At 44.3% G+C, this 22,143-nt stretch overlaps 2 protein-coding genes and 1 pseudogene across 4 annotated transcripts in view; 1 reads left to right on the top strand and 2 right to left on the bottom strand.

Annotated features, from left to right (window-relative positions):
* LZTFL1 (leucine zipper transcription factor like 1) overlaps positions 1-22,143 on the bottom strand; it is an 84,879-nt gene that overhangs the window by 51,108 nt on the left and 11,628 nt on the right. The window contains exon 1 of one of the 2 annotated variants that reach the window (XM_030811967.1): positions 2,794-2,844. The exons of the other annotated variant lie outside the window; for it this stretch is intronic. The gene's annotated coding sequence lies outside the window, so the exon portion shown is untranslated. Of the gene's footprint in view, positions 1-2,793; positions 2,845-22,143 lie in introns of those variants that run through there. 2 annotated transcript variants of the gene reach the window in all.
* Positions 1,842-2,244, bottom strand: LOC105738160 (annotated as a pseudogene).
* On the top strand, positions 4,661-21,170 carry CCR9 (C-C motif chemokine receptor 9). 2 transcript variants are annotated; one of them, XM_030811965.1, is made up of 3 exons: positions 4,661-4,789; positions 12,937-12,985; positions 18,818-21,170. In XM_030811965.1, exons 2-3 carry the CDS (start codon positions 12,965-12,967, stop codon positions 19,904-19,906), a joined length of 1,110 nt encoding a protein of 369 aa, XP_030667825.1. In that variant the 5' UTR covers positions 4,661-4,789; positions 12,937-12,964; the 3' UTR covers positions 19,907-21,170. The 2 variants fall into 2 exon arrangements, with proteins under 2 accessions (XP_030667825.1, XP_030667826.1); XM_030811966.1 differs by lacking the exon at positions 12,937-12,985 and having other exon boundaries at positions 4,677-4,789; positions 18,818-21,169.

Genomic DNA, 22,143 nt, shown 5'->3' with positions numbered 1-22,143 from the left:
CTGAATAGTAGGTTGGTCTGGACCTGTACAATCCACTAGAGTGGGCACAGGCCATGTTGGCTGTTTATATTTCCATTTAAGCTGATTGCAATTAAATAACGATTTTAAAAAGATCAGTTTCTCAGTCACATTAACCACAGTGTCGTGTTCAGTAGCTACATGTGGCCACACACTGGACAGATAGCCATAGAATATTTCCACCACTGAAGAAAGTGCTATTAGATGGCTCTATTCTAGATCCCCAGGACTTATATCAGATTAATTTTTTGCATTAATTTAGTCAGAAGATGTTTAATATTCTCCTAGAATGTGCTGCTGGGCTTCAACCATGGCCAGTATCCACGTAGTCCCTTTCCTCATGGATTAGTGGGGAAAAAAGGGTCCTTGCAGATTTTATTCCTTGGAAATTTGGACCTAGCACTGATCATAATGTCACCACCAACTACTAACTGCCTCCAGACACTTTGGCTTTCCAAGTCAAGATAAGGCGTTAATCAATGAAAAGTAGAAAGATAGCATTGTCCTCTTCCAAAGACCCCAATATGCTTTTGAAATATGACTTTCCCAGTATGTATGGGAGGCTAAGGAAGGAGGAGAACAAGATTACAAATCTATAGTAGTTTTCAATTTGGGGAACCTGAAAAGTAGGGGACTGAAGTAAAATTAATTTTTTCTGTGCCAGAGACTATGCTAGACACTTGGTATATTGGAATGAACAAGATGTAACCAATTTGATTATATATTGGAATGAACAGATTCAGCACTCCTGTTGGCCCCTGCAACAAAGTCAGCTTGGGTCTTTTCTCTGTTACAGGTATCAGGGTTGTGGATTGCAGTTTCTAGTCCACAGTTATTCCTGAAATGCTCGTCAGTTGCCAGGTACAGCACTTGGTCTAGAACCCAAAGGGGATGCTTTTATTAGTAATATTATTATATAACATTTTAAAAAAAATTTCTTTTCATAGAATGCATTTTCGTATTAGAGATTCCTATAGTGGGAAAATAACAATTTATAACTTATAGTTTTATATTTGTGGACAGATCGTTTTAGAACAATTAAAACACATTTGAGAATGAAGTCTCAGTTTAGGATTTGTAATATTTTGATACTTCTACAAGGGGGACCTTGCTCTTAAATGGAACTTTGCTATACTCAGAAGCATTCCAAGCTTTTCTTCCTAGGATTTAGAAATTCATAATGTGAGATATCAGCATTTCTTAATTTTCAACTTCCCCTAGTATATGCAACCATCAGTAGCTGGTGTCTACTGAATACAGAGGGAAGTTTTTGAAAATTAAACACAGTCTCATTTTCTGCAAAGTTTTTATTCATGAATTAACAGTGTTTCTCTTTGTCCATTATTCTCAAGGCAAGTACAGAAGAAATTTGATCATGTAGTAATAGTAATAAAGCTGGATTCTCTTTAAGAGTTTGATAAATTCAAAGGCAAAAGCTCATATATCATGTTGAGTTATATGTGAGTCTTGTAAGTTATATGTGAGTCTTGAGTTATATGTAAGAAGCTGGGAGGCAACCCCATTAACTCACCAGAATACAGACCTCAGTCTCACAATTTCTTGGACATAATTCCCTTCAAACCTTTTCCTCAAAGATTAAATTCTGAAAATAGTCTCGTGATTAAGAGAAGAAAGCTGTCCACCAATGGATTTATCTGTTATTTCTTCCTTATTGTAAGTTGAATGGCATGACAAAGTGAAAGCAAAGAGGCATGCATTAATTCTTCAAAGTGTAAGTCAAAAAGGTCAGCGCTTCCACAGTGTGGCAGCATCTTTGCAGATGCCCGCGTCATGATAGTTGAAAGAGCAAAGCCCAGCAAAGGCTAAAGCTGAAAGTGCCAAAAGGCCTGCCTTGGCAGCTTTCTGCAATGCATCCCCATGAACACAGTCAGGAACAACTTGTCCAAGGCCCCAAGACCATGAAGAGTGAGGGTTGCAGCCCCGGAGTAGGCCATCACAGAGCAAGGATTCAGATAAGCAGCTGGAAGCAGGCCCAGGAGCAAAACACTGACAATCCTATCACTAGTCCAGTGGAAAGACACAGCCTTGGAACCAGAAAGGTGGCTCAGTGACAAATGAATGTGCTGCACTCAACGCCATTCTGGGGTAGGTTGGGTCCTGAAGAAATCCTGAGATCTGAGCAAGTCTGACAACGGGGGCTCGCAGGAACAGAGCTCAGCCTCCTTGGGCACCACAGAGGGCACTCAGACTCTAGAGAACCTCCATCTCTTCCCTCAGGGTATGCTTATACTGCCCTGTCCTCCAGAACTCACCTTTGGCAGGGTGAGAATGCAAGAGAGAAATAGCCCTTAGAAAAGGGGACCAGCAACATTTTATAGTCACCCAGCTCTGAATTCTAGTTGCAAAGAAAGAAACACAGCAAAGAAAACAAGAGGATAGGGCTTTTTTCAGGAATGGACCTAAACTAGATTGCAGCAAAGGGAGTCATATTTGCACAGGCTCCTTTGAGAAAGCGGAAGTTCTCTCTATGACTTCCTTGTGTCTTCCCTTCTCCCCAGCCTCATGATCCTCTCTGCATCCCAGGAGAGGGCATGTGAGTGCTCTAGAGCAGCTCTTCCAGACCTGGATGGAAGAACCTACCTAAGCTTCCCCACCTCACCTGGACCACGGGGGCCCATGTGGAGGGGGAATCTTCCCACCCCGGTGCATTTACCCCTTCTGCTCTTCCCTGACCGCCAGCCTCACTCTCCTTCCTCCCCGGGGCCTCACTCCAACGGTCTGGGGGCAAGCAGTGTCTACCTTGTATGCTCTTACCTGATGAGGAAACAGCCTGAGTCAAGAGAAGGGAGAAGCACAGCCTTTTCCTCACCCAAGGCACTTGCAATAGTGCGTGTCTCACCTCGCTGCAAGCTTTCCAAAGACGCAATCAAACACGGGGGAGAAACAAATTCAGCCAAGAAAGTCAAGTAAGGGAACATCTTCTTCCCTCTAGCACCAGTTCCTTTTGTGTCTTTATTTGCCAAGTGAGAGGGAGGAGTGAGATGCCAGAGCATCTGGCTGGTTCTCAGCTATGTATAGTTTCAGACGCCATTTATTTGCAATGAGCGCCCGCCGAGGGAAGGGAATTTCACGGCTCCCTTGCACCGCCGTTCCTTCAAGGCTGATGAATCAGACATCTCTCTCATTCTTACTGTGCATGCCCTCTACCTTTCAGATGACCTATTTGTTGGCCTTTTTCCATTTAGACAGTAAACCCAAGTGCACCTTCTGCATCCCTTTGCTCTATGGGAACTGAGGGTGATGAAGGGGACATGTGCCTGGGAGTACCACACCATGACAGAGCAGCATTGAGTCCTTGGGACAATGCATACACTGAGAGGTGGAAATTAACATCCACAAGAGTGTAGTCATGATTTTCCCCCAGAACAAATATATAAAAGGGATCTTTGTCATAACAATGACCGGAAATCATTAATCACATCAGGATTGAAGTCCCCACTGTAGCAGTGGATGGGAAGACTTTGTCTGTGAGCTTCATTAAAAATGCAATATTTTGTATATTTAGCTTTTTGCAAAGTTTCACCAAAACACCTGTAATTAATACAATTTATTGTATTATCTTTGTTAATGTATCTGATGTGCAAAACCTTACTAGATTTGTCCCAATTTGAAGGTGTCTGTGGCTTTCCAGCACTCCATGTGTTCCTAGCTACATCTCACAGGCAGACTTTATAAAGTAGTGCCTTTCAATAGCACTGTTGGCAACGATGGACAGATTCTCTATCTGCTTTGTCCATTGGGATAGCCACTAGCTACATGTGGCTATTGAGCACTTGAAATGTACCTGGCATGACTGAGAAACCAGTTAACACTTAAAACATTTTTCTTTTTTGATACAGGGTCTCACTCTGTTGCCCAGGCTGGAGTGCAGTGGTGCAATCTTGGCTCACTACAACCTCTGCCTCTTGATCCTTGCACCTCAGCTTCCCTGAGTATCTGGGACTACAGGCATGGGCCACCATGCCTGCCTAATTGTTTTTGTGTTTTTTGTAGAGATGAGGTTTTGCCATGTTGCCCGGGCTGTTCTTGAACTCCTAGGCTCTGCCTAGTAATCTGCCCACCTCAGCCTCTCAGAGTGCTGGGACTACAGAGGTGAGCCACTGCACTGGCCCTAGTTAGCACTTTAATGAATTTGAATTTAAATAGGCACATTTGCCTAGTAGCTACTGTGTTGGATAGCACAGCCCTCCAGGGTTCTGGTACATCTGTCAAGGCCAGAAAAGGTATGTTGTGATGGATAGTGCTACATCTGCCACGGGGTGGTAACCTAATACAGGCCTCCTCAGGTGACACCATTCAGAGAAATCTCATCAATGTGCACCTCTGGCAAGCCTGACAAGGCTGACTTCTCTCGACGGGACCCTCCAATTTCCCCATTCCCTGTAAGCAGCTGTGCTGTCTAGGAAGAGAATTTGCTCTTAGATCATCAGTCTGTATGTGCGTCTTCAGAGGAGACAGTTTACCCTTATCCCAGCAGTTTTCAGCTTTTTGTTTCTGGTTGCAAATGATTGACTCTGCTGATTGCTGGAAGCTACACAGGTGACTCCCCACCCTCTTGGGCTACCCCACCAGTGACAGCATAGGCAGGGGTGGCCTGGCTTCCTTTCCGGGTGTTGTTATCGGGTAGCTGCCTGCTCAGAACCCACAAAGCCTGCCCCTCATCCCAGGCAGAGAGCAACCCAGCTCTTTCCCCAGACACTGAGAGCTGGTGGGGCCTGCTGTCCCCAGGAGAGTTGCATCGCCCTCCACGGTGAGTATTGCTCTTCTTCTTGCTGCCCCCAACCCAGTGTCATCTTGGCCCTCAGTTGTGTGCTGCTATGATGGCTTCTAAAACCTGGGCTTGCACTCATTTGTTCAGAGGTCGTGGGCACCAGGCACTTTGCTAGAAACTTCCAGGAAGGTAAATGGGAATTGGTTATGCCCAACCCAGGTTTCTTGTAGGGCGAGTAATAAAACTCCCTCACCACTCACATACATGAAGCTTAGGCTTAAGGCAGTCTGTGATTTATACCTTAAAGGAAGGACAAGCAGGTGCTGGGTGACAAGATGGTGGCCAGGGGCTGGGTAAAGGACGCACCCATGAGGTCCTTGAGTCTGAGACACTGCCCCATGGAAAGGATTCTTTGTAGCAGTGAAAAATTGGAAACAAAGAAACTATGCACCAGGAGGCGAATGGTTAAATGAATTGTGATGTATCTAGACAATGGAATACACAGCAGTCATCCAATCCTATGATATGGCTCTATGTTGAACTGGCATGGAAGGTGATCCATGAAAGATGGGCAATTAGAAAGCAAGATAGAAGATTATGTGTGTAGTCTGATTTTCTATTAAGTGTGTGTGTATCTATGTGTGTGTGTGTGTGTGTGTGTGTGTGTGTGTGTGTGAGGTTGTGTTACAGAGAAAAAGTCAGAAAGGAAGTATCTCAGAAACTTAACAATGGCTAAGCTAGGAAAGGGTGCTTGAAGAGTTTTTATTTTCTATATTATATATGTTGGCATTTTGGGGATTTTTTGTGCATTGTAAAAATACTCCTTTATGATCAGAGTAAAGCAGAAAGTTATTTTAAATGACTCATCAGTGGATGCTGGTTTGCCTTTTCAAACACACCCACCCTGTTTAGTTCTGAATTAGCTGTCACTGCATAGACGGCTGGCAAGTCCATCCAGAGCGTCACTGTGTGCTGAACTGGAAGGGCTGTGCAGCAGCCAGTCTGTGGGGTCCCATCTCCTTATTCCCTTTCCTGAGCGAGCAAAAGCTAATTTACTGTTTCAGCATCTGGAATTTCGGAGTCCTTTTCTTCCAATATCTGCTTCTCTGTTCTGAAGCCCCCTTGTGTACGCCTCACTCACAGGCTTGTGTTGGGAGCCCCTGGGCCCCGTGCAGCCCCTGCTGGGTGGTTGGCAGGCATCTGATCTAGGCTTGGTGAGTGGATTGATCTGATAGATGGCTCAGAGACCCCGCCCCGTGTAGGGAACAAAAAGCAGAGCTATGAAAAAATGTAAGAGATAATTCAAGCTCCGTGTAGCAAATTGTACAAAGATCAAAGTAAAGACCTGCATTCCTGACTCATGTTAGTATCCGATTTGATGTTAGTGCTGTGAGCATCAGAGGCTATAAGTGTGGGGAGACGCTGTGTGCACAATAACCCCATGCTGATTTTCATGTTGGCTACTTAAGAATGTTAGAGAATACAAAAATAGTGATTGGATAATAACAGGTTCCAAGCTAACTTTTCTAATAGGCAATTTTCTCTTTTGGAGAATTAGCAACTCTCTCCCTTCCTTTATCTCCCAGGTCCCTGCACATACCCCATGCTTTCTGACTTTCATGCCTTAGTGCATATGTTCCCTCCCCTCGTTGCATGTCTCCATGCTCTTCGGCCTTCAAGGACCCGCAAAACGTCACCTCCTCAATGAAGCCCTCCTGGATTTTCCCCAGAGCTAGAGACATGGCTTCCTCCTTCCAATTCCTACCACAACTCATAGCATTTTCCATTTGTTGTTATTTGCAGCCATGACTTACTCCCTGTATTTGAATGCAAGCTTCTTGAGGATATAGATCATGTCTTACACATTGTTTAAGCCAAATAAATATATCAGGTACTCAAGGCACATTGAATAAGTGGGTTCGATGGGCGGCCCATGGCACCTGCAACAAGGCCTCACTGAGCAGCAAGGGAGAGGTTTGCCGCAGTGCTGAGTCAACTGTCCATCCACTCCCGACAGACCACTGAGATGGTCCTCACTCTCAGTATGTTTGGTCATATGGAGATATTCCCCCCTATATTTTTCCCGCTTTCTCACTGGCAAGACGAAAATGAAAGCAAGCACTGAGACTTAGTAGCTGGGAGAATAAAATATTTGAGAAGTATTCTGACAAAAATGAAAGAGAAATAGATGGCAAGGCTGCCTGTGGAGGTTCTAGATGTGGACTCCAGGGAGGGGTATGTCCTATTTTTACTCTTTGGCTCTCTCCAAATTTTGTATGAGCCAGAAGCAGATGCATATTTTATAAGCTGTAATATATTACATTCTATTATATACTATATTACATTATATATACTATTTATTTGTTTATTTATTTTAGAGACAGGGTCTTGCTCTGTCACTCAGGCTGCAGTGCCGCGGTGTGATGCTAGTTCACTTCAGCCTTGAACTCCTGGGTTCAAGTGATTGTCCTGCCTCAGCCAGCTGAGTAGCTGGGACTACAGGTAGGCAACCATGCCTGGCATATTTTTAAATTTTTTGTAGAGATGAGGTCTTGCTCTGTTGCCCAGGCTGATCTCAAATTCCTGGCCTCAAGTGATGCTCCTGCCTCAGCCTCCCAAAGTGTTGGAATTACAGGCATGAGCCATCTTGCCTGGCTTGTGTTTATATATTACCTTTTTTTTTTTTTTTTTTTAAAAAAAAGACAAACCTTTATAGAAAGCTAGTGTACAACTTAGTTGCATAAAGTAGCCTCGGTGAATGTCATTACTAGACTTGCTCTTTCTGCGGTAGCTGGAGCAGGCTACAAGTTCCTCCTCTAGATGAGTTTTGTAAACAGGTGCGCTGAACGTTAGAGCATTGGGCTTCTTCTTTTTTTTAAAATCTGACAAGTTATTTTTATGACAGCTCTTAAAATACAATTTTACACACTTGGTAAGATATTTAAATAGTTTGCAAAATCTAAATGAAAACATGAAAGTTCATTTTCCACTGGTCATCGTGGTTCAGTCTTCTTCCAGAAAATGTTTCGGTGCTGGTGAGCAGTGCAGTGTATGTCTTTTTCTATTTTTTTTTTTAAAGATCGCACAACATAAGTCTTCCTACATGTTGCATTTTAATCTTATAGTCTTGGGGACCTCTTTTCTATCAGCATGAGGACCATCCTTGTTTATTGGCTACATGTGGTTTATTGGATTGATGTGTCATAATATTACCAATTGCTGAATATTTAAGTTGTTTTCCAATTTTTGTTCTGCTCCAACATATATCCCTATACCTGGACCCTTGTGTTCTTTTGTGAGAATACCAGTAGGGCAAATTCCAAGCAGATGCGCTGCAGAGTCAGAGATGTTGTGCTTTGTAAATTTTGGCAGATACGGCTTAAACCTCCAAAAAGATCACATAAATTTATACTCCTCACAGCAGTGTGGAGGCCTTTTTTCCAAACTCTTACCAACATCATTACCATCTATTGCTATTTCCAATCTGAAACTTGCTATCACTCACTATAACCAAAGCCATTCTTTTCTTCTTTTTGTGGTTTCTTTCTTTGGGAATTTTTCTCAGGTATTACATGATTAATATTCAATCCTTTCATGCAAGCAAAAAGGAGGTGACATAAGCCCTGCGTATTAGAAATATATATATATATATATAAAGTGTTTTCTAACTGATATCTCAAAAATCAATCTCCCTATTCCCCAAGCTGTAATAAAATAAAATTTGCTGAGGTGAGGTCTTCCAAACTCAACTGGGCATTTTTCATCTGGGGGAAAAAAAGAAGAGTAATGCTCAGCCCCAAAGTGGCTGCTTTTCTGCTTGCTGGGTGAGTTTCTTATTTCAAAACAGAGGCTCACTGGGCTTCTTGATGGCACCTGAAGTCATGCCAAGCAGGAAGCAATCATTCCACAGAGCTGAAGATGTCAGAACAGTTCAGAAATACTGCCTGGGGAACGTTCTTGGTTCTTTGGCTTAGGAGGAAAGGGGCAGAATACAACCTTTCTGAAGAAAATGCATCTTTCATTCACCTGGGAAATACTTCAAAATAACTATAAAAAGAAGTTAGAAGCAGGTGAATTGCCCCACAGAGGGGAATGTTTAAATGAATTGGGGCACAGCCCCTGTCGGAATGCCAGGTAGCTGATGCCTTCACCTGTCTGAAGAATGTTTAATGATGAAAGAAGTGCTTATAATCTGTTAGGTGGGAAAAAGAAAATAAAAGTTCAAAGTGTACGAATGCATAGAAACACAGCTGGGAGGGAAAACAACAGAAAGTTAAAAGTGGTTATTTTAGGGTAGGAAGATTATGGGTGATTTTGATTTTCTCCTCTTGGCTTTTCTGTATTTGCCAAATTTCCTGCAAACATGTGCGTTACTTTTGTAACAAAAAAAGTCATTTTTCAGATAAATGCCAGTGTTTCCCTGGCCCCCAGAGGGCTGCAGTGAATTTCGGTGCATGCCCAGGTGGCTGGGTAAGGTCACGGCTGGAGGCTGGGGCTACTCATTTTTATTTCAGACACAGTCCTGTTCCAGGCTTTCTTGTGTCTTAGGGTCAATTGCCAAAATATTTTTTTCTCTTGTTCTAAAAACTTATTGTGAGTCTTACTTGCATCTAATTTCAAGCTTACTGAAAAGTCAACAATTGTGTTAAGAATGCTTATAAACCCTTCACCCAAACCATTGTTTTCATTTTGTCCTACTGGCTTTATTATTCTTCTTCCCTCTATATACATATGTTTTCATTAATTTTTTGCATTTTTTGCATATTTTTTGAATCCTTTGAGAATATGCCAAAGACACGGTGCTCTTTTGCCCCTAAATACTTCAGGGGATAATTCGCAAGAACAGGGGCATTCTCCTGTAAAACCACAATGCAGTCAGCAAAATCAGGAAATTTAACACGGATGCAGCACTATCACCGAATTCACAGCGCCTATTGTAATGCCCCTAATTTCCCAGTAATGTCCTTCAGAATTTTTTTTTTTTCCCCACTCCAGGACCAAATCCAGGTTCTTGCATTGCATCTACTTGTCCTGTCTCTTTAGTCTCCTTCAACCTGAGATGGTTTCTCAGTTTTTCTTTGTGTCACTTGACCTCGATATTTGGCCAGTTACTTTGCAGAAAGTCCTTCATTTTGGGTTTTTCTGATGCTTCCTCGTTCTTTGATTTAGGCTGATCTTTTTTCCAGGAATAAAGATGCTGTGTCTTCCCTCCTCAACTCTTTAGGACAAATGTGACACTGGTTTGCTTCCATGTTGGTGGTATTGGGTTTGAAGACCAACTTAGCTGGTCTTCAAATTCAACACCATCAGCGTATAGTTACATGTCTCCAAGGAGCCCTGGCTGTTTTAGTGGAGAAAGATATTTAGACTCCAAGATCAGAGCACTAGGCGCTAATTATGCTGTGGATCATTGCTTTTAGGTCCTCTCAGCAGACAGAGCCAGGAAATATATATGTGAAACACACATACATATACATATACAAATTACCTATCTATCTATCTAATTTAATCTTAAAAACATATGGGTATAAAGACATGTGAACATGTATGTTCATTCCAACACTATTCACATACCAAAAACAAGGAATCAACCTAAATGTTCATCAACGATAGACTGGATAAGGAAAATGTGGTACATATACATCATGGAATACTGCACAGCCATAAAAAGAACAAGATCATATCCTTTGAAGCAACATGGATGGAACTGGAGGCCATTATCCTAAGTGAACTAACACAGGAACAGAAAAACAAATGTCACATGTTCTCATTTATAAATGGGAGCTAAATGTTGAGTACATATGGACACAAAAAAGGGAACAACAGACACTGGGACCTCCTTGAGGATGGAGGGAGGTAGGAGGGTGAGGATCAAAAAACTACCTACCAATCAGGTGCTACGCTTATTAACCTGGGTGGCGAAATAATCTAGACACCAGCCCCCAAGACGCGCAAATTTATCTGTATAACAAACCTGCACATATACCCCTGAAGCTAAAATAAAAGGAAAAAACCCACAAAAACAAACCAAAACAAAAAAAAGCCACGTGGGTCCGTAGTGATCTCTCAAGTTGGCTATAACAGCACAAGGCACTCCAGTGCACTTTTGAAAAGCTACCGGCAGAGAGGTTACCAGGAGGAAGTTCTGGTTGCTTTCCTCCTTAGGGCCTGCTGACAGCCAGAGATGACACTGAGAAGTGAAGTGCCAGAATGCTTTCATCGTACTTTGCTTTTCCCTGCCTCACTTGAACAGCTTTATTGAGGTGCAATTATAATAAACTGCAAATATTAAAATGCAGCATATAAGTTCTGACGTACATACACCCCTGCGAAGCTCTCACACAACCCAGACAGTGAACATATTTATCCCCCACTGAGGTTTCCTTTGTACCCACCTGCCCTCCTGCCCTCCCACACTCCCCTTCTCTCTCTTGCTTTCTTTTTCTTTTTTTTTTTTTGAGACGGAGTCTTGCTCTGTCACCCAGGCTGGAGTGCAGTGGCACGATCTCGGCTCACTTCAACCTCTGCCTCCCAGGTTCAAGTGATCCTCCTGCCTCAGCCTCCCGAGTAGCTGAGACTATAGGCGCACACCACCACACCTGGCTAATTTTTTGTATTTTTATAGAAACAGGGTTTCACCATGTTGGCCAGACTGGTCTCGAACTCCCAACCTCAAGTGATCTACCCACCTTGGCCCCCCAAAGTGCTGGGATTATAGGTGTAAGCCACCATGCCCAGCCACCTCCCCTTCTCTCTCTCTATTGCCAGGAAATCAGTGATTCTGCTTTCCATCAGTATAGATTAGTTTGCATTATCGAGAGTTTTATACAAGTGAAATCATACAGTATGAACTCCCTTTGGTCTGGCTACTTGGCATAATTGTTTGGAGACTTGCCCATGTTGCTATGTGATCGGTCATTCATTCCCCATTCCATTGGATGGATATTTCACAGTTAACTTATCCATTTACTACCTGATGGACATTTAGGCTGTTAGCAGTTTTTGGCTACTACAGAGTAAAGCTGTAATGAACATTCACATACTGGTCTTTATGGGGACATATACTTACAATTTTCTCGGGTGAATACTCAGGAGTGGGATGACTGGATCACATGGTGAGTGCATGTATAACTTCTTAAGAAACTGCCAGTTTTCCAAAGTGGTTTTACCACACATTACGCATTGGAAACGACTGTACTTTCAGAAAAGCAGGGTGGGGTCATGATGTTATTATGGAAAGGAAGCCAACAGGTTGGGACTGGATTTATGAAAGAGACTATTTTTTTTCAAGAACCTTGGGGTGTGATGCTGGACAGGTTTCCTTGAAATGTACTTGCTAAGGGTATAAAAGGAAATGCCCCGGCTCAGGCACAGCCTCCGTCCTCAAAGGCAGTCAAGCTGTTGTTTCTTTGGTTATGTAGGGGTGGGCTTTAAAGAAATTCAAAACACATGAAAATGACAACTCGAGATTTATTTCAGTCAGTTCCGAGGCCCTGTGCATTAGGGAACTAGAACTCATTTTCTTTAGTACACAAACCTAGGACTTCCTTTTCCTGCTGAAGTCAGGGTAAAGAGGAGAAAGGTGGGTTCTGGGGGCACCGGGTCTTTTAGGGAGGGGGCCCCGACCCCAGCGGGCGCCACCCAGCCCTCATGTTCTTCTTGCCACCTGGTTACTCAAAGGCCCTTTTCCTGGGGAGTCCAGAGTCCAGGGCATTCGCAAAGCGACCACTGTCCTGTTAGCTTCGGTGAGTCCCTTAGCTGATAGAGCAGGGGGAAGGGGAACCAGTCAGCAAAACAGGACTTGACAGAGAAGCTGAATCAAGGGAAAGGGAGCTAATGTAGAAAGGATGGGCTGGAAAAATGTAACAGCCCGCCTGCCATTCCTTATTTGTGGATGGGAGATGTACTAATTATTGTTTAAGTAGAAAGAAAACAAATGCTAGAATCAGGTGACCCTCAGAGTCAAAGAAGTGAATGATAACTTCAAAGGAGAGGTTCTTTCATTTCTGTGTGGATGACTAAGATGATTCTGAAATCTAGAATACTATATACACTCTAACTCCTGCTTGGAATATTTTTTTCAGAAGAATAAACAGATTTAAAATTTAATCTCCATCTTTTTGGCATTTGGTTGTTACTATACATTTACAAGCCAGTCCACTTTTTGATTTTTGTGCCTTTTCCAGGAACGGGCTTGCATCTGACTGACCCACCATGACACCCACAGACTTCACAGTGAGTACAGCCGAGCTCCTCTGGCTCCTCAAAACACACGCTCGTCTTACCTTTTTAGGGGGTGTGGGAAGGATCCACTGTGGGGGAAGGATTTATCTGTGTGGTTTCCTAGGGTAAGATCTCTGCCTGGCAATGCCCATTGCTGGGTAGGTTGTTGTCCAGCACAGAGGGTTTTCCAAATGCAAAGAGGCAGCTATGCTTTGGGGTATGTTGTGGAGACAGAAGAAAATGTGGTGTTATAAATAGCTAAGGATTTTTAACCATCTTTAACTAGGGTGTGCTTAGTTCCATATGACTGTTCTAAAACTCAGACAAATGAGGCAAAGGGAGAATTCATGTAATTTGCTTTTAAAAAACCCACAGTGGGCACATTAGTTGTATTTCTTGCATAACATTATGTAGACCTTATGAAAACACGTAACGGTATACATTCCCCTGAAAGAGACCAAGAGCTGAACAAAAATTAGTGAGTCAGGCTGGGCGTGGTAGCTCACGCCTGTAATCCCAGCACTTTGGGAGCAGAGGCAGGCGGATCACCTGGCCGAGGCCAGGATTTCAAGACCAGCCTGCCCAACATGGCGAAACCCCATCTCTACTAAAAATACAAAAATAGCTAGGTGTGGTGGCATGCGCATGTAATCCCAGCTACTTGGGAGGCTGAGGCACGAGAGTCGCTTGAGCCTGGGAGGTGAAGGTTGCAGTGAGCCAAGATCACGCCACTGCACTCCAGCCTGGGCAACAGAGCCAGACTCTGTCTTAAAAAAAAAAAAAAATCAGTGAGTCAAATAATAATCCAGAGAATCTTTTTTTCTTTTACAGCCAAATGTAACTAAGTGTAGAATCAAATTAATTTCCCATGCTTTTGTAACATTCATAAATGCCTTACAAAATTACCTAAGGGCTTTGATTTGACTTTACTCCAAGGGAAAGCCTGGGTTTTACATGTAGATAATTGAAATCCAGACTTCCTAGCAGGCGGGCTAACAAACTGCCTCACAGTACATTGTAGGTTTCCATGATCTATGGAGAGTGGTGGCGGAAACAGTTTATCAACTAAATTATTTATGATATGCTAATGATTCATTAGTATTACATATGTATAGTTACCTAATTGCACCTGTATCCATAACAACAAAAAAGTAATGAATTTAGTCCTGGTGAAATAACTATTCTTCTGACCAAAAGTAGACTCTTCAGTTTCTCCTGCATTAAATTCACCTTTCAATCCCTGAGGTTGTGGAAACAGAAGTAGATGAAGGCAGCAGAGCCAGGGCTGCTTCTGAGCTTGCCAGTCATTTGCTTTTACCATTTGGGATCTTGGATAATAGCCAAACTCTGCAAAGCAGCCCCAGATAAGAAGGAAACTGCACCTCAATAATGACCTTCTCTTGTCAGAGGAGTCTGGCGCCATCTTAATGGGAAGAAGATGGGACCCCTGTGGCCCTGACTCCCATATTCCATGGAAAGTAGCCGTGGCACCCTGTGGCCACCTTTCTGAGGATGTGCTGGGCCAGTCACCCATGCAGGTGCCCTACATTCCCTCAGCGTCACAGTAAAGGCAGAGTCCTTTATACAGATGAGGAGACCGAGACTGGGGAAGGTGGTTTGAGGGTTCAAGGTCTTATAGAAATTTGGAGGAAGAGCCCTTGAGGGGTGCTGTTGGCAATCATAGCTTTGCTGGTTCCTCCCTCAGGGTGAATGTCAAAGCACTGAAATCCAGGTCTCGATGTTGGGATTTAATACTTTCTGAAGTGTGGGGCCAAGGTGTCTGCCAGCGTCCCTGCTGATAACAAATTCATTTTTTACCCACCTCCCTCCTTCTTGTGCCCTCTCTTATTCCATCTCCCCCATTGCCTTCTGCCCATTCTTGTTGCTAAGGCACAATGGAAGCCTTGGCAAGCACAGTCCCTGCCCTTTCTCTGTCCATTCCCCAGAGAGGGGAATCTTGAGCCTGGGTTTGGCTGAGGGTTTCCAGAGAACACATGAGCCAGAGAAGGAGGCCCTGGAAAGCTCCGGGACCTTCTTCCTGCCCTGGGTGTTCACAACTGGGACACCTGGGCTGCTGCTTCTGAGCCCAGGTCTCCTGAGGGAAGAGGACGTGCCTATGTGGGAGCAACAGCCTGTGGGCTCAGAGGCTTGTTAGGACACAGACAGGCAGGATGGGCCCCTTGCCCTGGCTGTGCACTGAGGTTTGTTTACATTTATGGGGGGATTTCCAGAGGATTTGATGTCTAAGATCCATCGGGCATGTGCAAAACTATGAGTGTGACTCGTGACACAGGGGGTGTTGTTCCAGGATTCCTCTTGTGGTCCTGACAAATTTTATATAAATCTAGATTTGGGGTGTAAAATTCAATCACTTAAAAAATATGCCTGAGTAGTCCCTAACCTAACTAACTAAGTAACTTCATGCAAAAGCACAAGGTCCTTAATCCTCACCCAGCAGAAAAACTATGCCCCCTGGGCTTCCAGAGGACACAGTGTCCTTGTCTGGGATTCAGTCTTGGGAGTGTTGGCTGTGCCTGCTCACCGGGCAGTGGAGAAAGCTGGGTCACCCAGGTCCTGGGATTTCTGCACAATTTCTCCTATTCCGCGCCTTCTGCAATCTCCTCCAGGCCCTGCTCCAGATCACCTTCCCTCGCTGGCCCAGGAATCCATCTCCTTCCAGCACCTTAGCCCAGGACTAACACAGCTAAGTGATGCTGGCCTTCCCACCTGCCCCGTCTCATTTTCTCCCCAGGAACCAAAGCCGTCTCTTGTGCTTGTCATTCTACCAAGCATGCCCTCTTTCCTCCCTTGCCTTCTTCTTTCTTTCTTGTCTGTCTTCCTCTTAACATGTCTTTAAAATCCGTGCTGCTCCTCGCTACCTGGAGCTGCAGCAGGAGGAGAGCAGGCTTGCTGGACAGGAGAAGCAACTCCACGCAGCAAGAACCCTGGGCCCTCATCTGTGAGGCTGCTTGCGATTTGCTTCACAGCCTTGGGCTCAGGCTCATGTGAGAGTCTATTAAAGCTATTTGACCAAAAAAACCAAAAAACCAAAAAACAAAAACCATCAACCCACAAATAACAAACAAAAACTTCAAAAGCAAGTTTAGCACTTATTCATCATGTGGATTCACAGTCGGTATTTGCCCATCTGCATTGTTTTACTGAGGTTCCTCCAAAAGGTCATCTTCCCAACCTCTTAAACCTGCTGTGGTGTCCATTGTGGGGTCTCCATGCTCTTCACAGTCTTCCTTCTATCCTCAAGTTCTTCTTTAACTCAAAGTCCACTCAAACCTCGCCTCCTACAGGATGACTGCCTTAGTGGGGCCATGATTGCAGCTGGTTCCTGTGTCCAGCATTGGGAGGATTCTCCCGGCATGTTTCTAAAATATGTGTCGCCTAGGAGGTCTGTCCTCTCGAGAGACTGGGTTTCCAGACAAGGGCCAATGCCAGAAGAAACATCTCTAAGTGTAAACTGAAATGGATTAATCAAGCCTAGGGACTAATCGCATGTAAAATAAGGAGACGAGTTTTCTTTAGTTCTTTGTGTTTGTGCGTGATTTCCAGCTGCCCTGGCCTGAAGAGCTGCCTCCAGGATCCTGCTCCTGGGTCCCTCTCTTTGCAGTAGGATTTTCTCTTGCTCATATATTGGAGGTGGAGTCAGGACTAGATGTCAGATTTTCCCAGTTGTCATCCAAGTTACCTTGGGTCCTCCTGCTACTTCCTGCCAGCCAGGGCCCAAATAGGACTAGCATCTACTGTCCTTTATCAATCAACTCAGTGAGCCCTCATATCTAAGAAGCCCTCCACAAACACACACACAACAGGTTCTATGTTCTAATAAGTTTAGAAAACATTGTTAAACAAAATTCAACAGATTCTGAAGGATTTCTCAGAGTCTTTACTGTGCTAATGTGCAATTAACAAGTTCTGGGCCAGGCACGGTGGCTCATGCCTGTAATCCCAGCACTTTGGGAGGCCAAGGTGGGCAGATTACGAGGTCAGAAGTTTGAGACCAGCCTGACCAACATGGTGAAACCCTGTCTCTACTAAAAATACAAAAATTAGCCAGGCATGGTGGCACACGCCTGTAATTCCAGCTACTCAGGAGGCTGAGGCAGGAGAATCGCTTGAACCTGGGAGGCAGAAGTTGCAGTGAGCCGAGATGGCGCCATTGCACTCCAGCCTGGGCAGCAAGAGTGAAACTCCGTCTCAAAACAAACAAACAAATAAATAAAACAAGTTTTGTAGGACTTTTCAGATCCTTCATTGTGCTCAGGAGTATTGTGAATTTCAAAGAAGGAATATGCAGAGATTCTTAACTATTTTAACCATTAGTGTTCCACTTAAAACATGGTTTGGGAAATGCTAGTCAGATCTACTAGAAATAGATAGATATTACAATGTATACAGATAGGGAGAGCCCAGCTAACAGGAGGTAGAGAATATTTTGTTATTTAAATATAAACATTTAAGTACACAAAATCATCTTTGTAGTTACATATTTGTTAATATTAACTGTTCAAAACAAAATAAAAATTATTGTGGATTTGGGGTGACTTCTAGTCCAAATGCATCCAGATGAATTGAACTATTGCATTTGCCTCAGGAGAAATAAAAGTAGAGATGAGATTTGGCAAGGAACGTCCCTCAAGGAAAGGGAGTGAGAGCTGGTAGTCCCTGGTGGAATTTGGGAGTCCTAATGGGAGCCCTCGGAAGGAAACTGGTGGGAAGTAAGAGTGCTTGAGGATCTGTGGGCAGAAGTTTTGGAAGGAATGTAGCAGGCGTGGCACGGATTCTCCCCTCCTCCTCCATCGGCAGTCCACGTCCTTCATTCCCTCCCACCCCAGGTTTGACTCAAGGGCTTACATCTCAGGGTCTCATTTCCAGCCCTCATTTCCTGTTTCCATAGCAGGGGTTTTAGGATGGCTTCTGCTTCAGGAACCCAGAAAAAGTGTAAGAAGTGTGTGTGTGTATGCGTGTATATGTGTGTATATATATGTGCATGCATGAGTGTGTACATATGTGCATGTGAGCATGAGTGTTGGCATGTTTGTGTACATGAGAGCATGTGCAAGTGCATGTATTATGTGTATGCATGTACATGTGAGTGTATGTGCTTGTTGGGGCCAGCTTCATGGCTGTGCAACCCACACAGTCACACAGGGGCCCTATGCTTAGAAGTGCTGCTTGTTTGATTGAATGCTGGATGTGTTGAAATTCCTAATAATTTTTAGACCACAGGTCCTGCTAACTATAGAGCAGGTCATGGTGCTTGTGTGTGTACGTGGGGTTGAGAGTGTCTGTGTGTGTATATGTATGTGGGTGTATGCTGGTGCTCCCGGAGCTTTCAGGAAACTCAGGGGACTGGGATCCAGATGAGTTTAAGAGCCCTTGCTGACCTTTTTAGGGTCAGTGAAAAACTGAATAGTTAGGAGAAGGACGATCACAGTCATACCCACAGTTTGATAAAACTGCCCATCAGTAGTGTGGAGGCACTCTTACCCCATCAGAGCACTTGGCATGCACACTATAAGTGTTCATTTGCGTGTCTGGTTGCTCTATGGGTAGGTAAGTTTCCTGAGAGTGAAGCCACACATCTGACTTATTTATTACGGTTTCTTTGGCACATAGCACAGTAGCCAACATACAGTATGTGCTTAATAAACATATGTTGAATAAATAAATATGTCACAACCCAAGCAGATGTCCTCAGAATGCCTACGTGTCTTTGGCCTTATCATAGGTGTTTGGGGTTGGACGGGTCAAGAGGTCCATGACTCTGCCATCAGACAGGACCTTCAAAATATTTTCCTTGACCTAATGCCATCTTGTGTCCCCTTGCAGAGCCCTATTCCTAACATGGCTGATGACTATGGCTCTGAATCCACATCTTCCATGGAAGACTACGTTAACTTCAACTTCACTGACTTCTACTGTGAGAAAAACAATGTCAGGCAGTTTGCGAGCCATTTTCTCCCACCCTTGTACTGGCTCGTGTTCATCGTGGGTGCCTTGGGCAACAGTCTGGTCATCCTTGTCTACTGGTACTGCACAAGAGTGAAGACCATGACCGACATGTTCCTTTTGAATTTGGCAATTGCTGACCTCCTCTTTCTTGTCACTCTTCCCTTCTGGGCCATTGCCGCTGCTGACCAGTGGAAGTTCCAGACCTTCATGTGCAAGGTGGTCAACAGCATGTACAAGATGAACTTCTACAGCTGTGTGTTGCTGATCATGTGCATCAGTGTGGACAGGTACATCGCCATTGCCCAGGCCATGAGAGCACATACTTGGAGGGAGAAAAGGCTTCTGTACAGCAAAATGGTTTGCTTTACCATCTGGGTATTGGCAGCTGCGCTCTGCATCCCAGAAATCTTATACAGCCAAATCAAGGAGGAATCCGGCATTGCTATCTGCACCATGGTTTACCCTAGCGATGAGAGCACCAAACTGAAGTCAGCTGTCTTGACCCTGAAGGTCATTCTGGGGTTCTTCCTTCCCTTCGTGGTCATGGCTTGCTGCTACACCATCATCATTCATACCCTGATACAAGCCAAGAAGTCGTCCAAGCACAAGGCCCTAAAAGTGACCATCACTGTCCTGACCGTCTTTGTCTTGTCTCAGTTTCCCTACAACTGCATTTTGTTAGTGCAGACCATTGACGCCTATGCCATGTTCATCTCCAACTGTGCCGTTTCCACTAACATTGACATCTGCTTCCAGGTCACCCAGACCATTGCCTTCTTCCACAGTTGCCTGAACCCTGTTCTCTATGTTTTTGTGGGTGAGAGATTCCGCCGGGATCTTGTGAAAACCCTGAAGAACTTGGGTTGCATCAGCCAGGCCCAGTGGGTTTCATTTACAAGGAGAGAGGGAAGCTTGAAGCTGTCATCTATGTTGCTGGAGACAACCTCAGGAGCACTCTCCCTCTGAGGGGTCTTCTCTGAGGTGCATGGTTCTTTTGGAAGACATGAGAAATACAAAAACAGTTTCCCCACTGATGGGACCAGAGAGAGTGAAAGAGAAAAGAAAACTCAGAAAGGGATGAATCTGAACAATATGATTACTTGTAGTCAGAATTTGCCAAAGCAAATATTTCAAAATCAACTGACCAGTCCAGGAGGCTGTTGATTGGCTCTTGACTGTGATGCCTGCAATTCTCAAAGGAGGAATAAGGACCAGCACTGTGGAGCACCCTGGCTTTGCCACTCACCAGAGCATCAATGCCGCTGCCTCTGGAGGAGCCCTTGGATTTTCTCCATGCACTGGGAGCTTCTGTGGCTTCAGTTCTCATGCTGCCTCTTCCAAAAGGGGACACAGAAGCACTGGCTGCTGCTACAGACTGCAAAAGCAGTGAAAATGTCCATCTTTGGGAAATTTTCTACCCTGCTCTTGAGCCTGATAACCCATGCCAGGTCTTATAGATTCCTGATCTAGAACCTTTCCAGGCAATCTCACACCTAATTTCCTTCTGTTCTCCTTATTCTGTTCTGGGCCAGTGAAGGTTCTTGTTCTGATTTTGAAATGATCTGCAGGTCTGGCCAGTGAACCCCTGGACAACTGGCCCCACCCACAAGGCATCCAAAGTCTGTTGGCTTCCAATCCATTTCTGCGTCCTGCTGGAGGTTTTGACCTAGACAAGGATTCCGCTTATTCCTTGGTATGGTGACAGTGTCCTTCCATGGCATAAGCAGGGAGATTATAACGGCTGGGTTCGCAAGAGCCAGCCTTGGCCCTGTTGTAGGCTTGTTCTGTTGAGTGGCACTTGCTTTGGGTCCACCGTCTGCTCCCTAGAAAATGTGCTGGTTCTCTTGGCCCTCTTCTTTCTGAGGCCCACTTTATTCTGAGGAATAAAGTGAGCAGACATGGGCAGCAGCCAGGGAGGGCAAAGGGGTGAAGCGCAGGCCTTGCTGGAAGGCTGTTTACTTCCATGCTTCTCCTTTTCTTACTCTATGGTGGCAACATTTTAAAAGCTTTTAACTTAGAGATTAGGCTGAAAAAAATAAGTGATGGAATTCACCTTTGCATCTTTTGTGTCTTTCTTTTCATGATTTGGCAAAATGTATCACCTTTGAAAATATTTCACATATTGGAAAAGTGCTTTTTAATGTGTATATGAAGCATTAATTACTTGTCACTTTCTTTACCCTGTCTCAATATTTTAAGTGTGTGCAATTAAAGATCAAATAGATACATTAAGAGTGTGAAGGCTGGTCTGAAGATAGTGAGTTATCTCAGTCGGATTGTTCACAATCAGTTACAGATTGAACTCCTTGTTCTACTATCCCTGCTTCTCTCTACTGCAATTGACTAGTCTTTAAAAAAAGTGTGAAGAGTAAGCAATGGGGATAAGGAAATAAGATCTCCAAATACCTTAAAACCATCATGGCTGACAAGTTTTTATTTCTCCTCTGTCCAAACTTACTCCTCAGGCTTTTCCGTGTTAGTCACATGGAATTTCCAAGCAGGACTATTGGAACAGCACAGTAAACCACCCCTGGCTTTGCCACTTGCTTTAGAGGAAGCATCTAATTTCCCCAGTGCCTTGTGGATTGCTGTGGTTTCCCTTCCAATCCAATCCCTTCCCAAAGGGGACACAAAAGCACTGGACCCTGCCATTTCACCCTTCTTCTCCCTGCCCACTTCTAAAGCACATGAGAATGAGGAATAAAGTGAGCAGACATGGGCAGCAGCCAGGGAGGGCGAAGGGGTGAAGCGCAGGCCTTGCTATCCCATCAACATGCTGCCCATGAGGGGGCAGTGGGTGGGAAGAAAGCATTGGCCTGGGACCAGCAGATCAACATGGGCTCAGCACAGGCACTGCATCTGTAGTTAAAGGGAGGATAACTTCTCCAAGGTCACTTATGAACACAGCCATCCATTGACCATTTCCAAGAGGAGACCCAGATATTTACCCTTATAGGAACTTGAGAGAATAAAAAAGATGCATGAGCCACTTCTAAATAACATTGTGCAGTTAGGTGCAAAGAACACAGCTGAGTTTGGCTTTTATTTTTAGAAACTGCGGTTCTGATGCTCTGTCATGGGAGTCCCAGTGGTGCTGAGCCTCACACAGGGCAGCCTCACTAGGACAATTATGGAGCCTCCCCAGGTGGGAGCCCAGACAATTAGCTTTGTGTGGATCTGTTCTGATCATGTTTTAAATGCCT

The sequence above is a fragment of the Nomascus leucogenys genome, chromosome 4 (assembly GCF_006542625.1).
Source record: "Nomascus leucogenys isolate Asia chromosome 4, Asia_NLE_v1, whole genome shotgun sequence".
In the NCBI taxonomy this organism is placed as follows: domain Eukaryota; kingdom Metazoa; phylum Chordata; class Mammalia; order Primates; family Hylobatidae; genus Nomascus; species Nomascus leucogenys.
This window is presented reverse-complemented; position numbering and strand designations above follow the sequence as displayed.

Bases quoted from the DNA above. Each gene is read 5' to 3' on its own strand.
- CCR9 (XM_030811965.1), top strand. From the start codon at position 12,965: ATGACACCCACAGACTTCACA. The intron at 12,986-18,817 runs GTGAGTACAGCC...GTCCCCTTGCAG, and splicing joins TGACACCCACAGACTTCACA to AGCCCTATTCCTAACATGGC.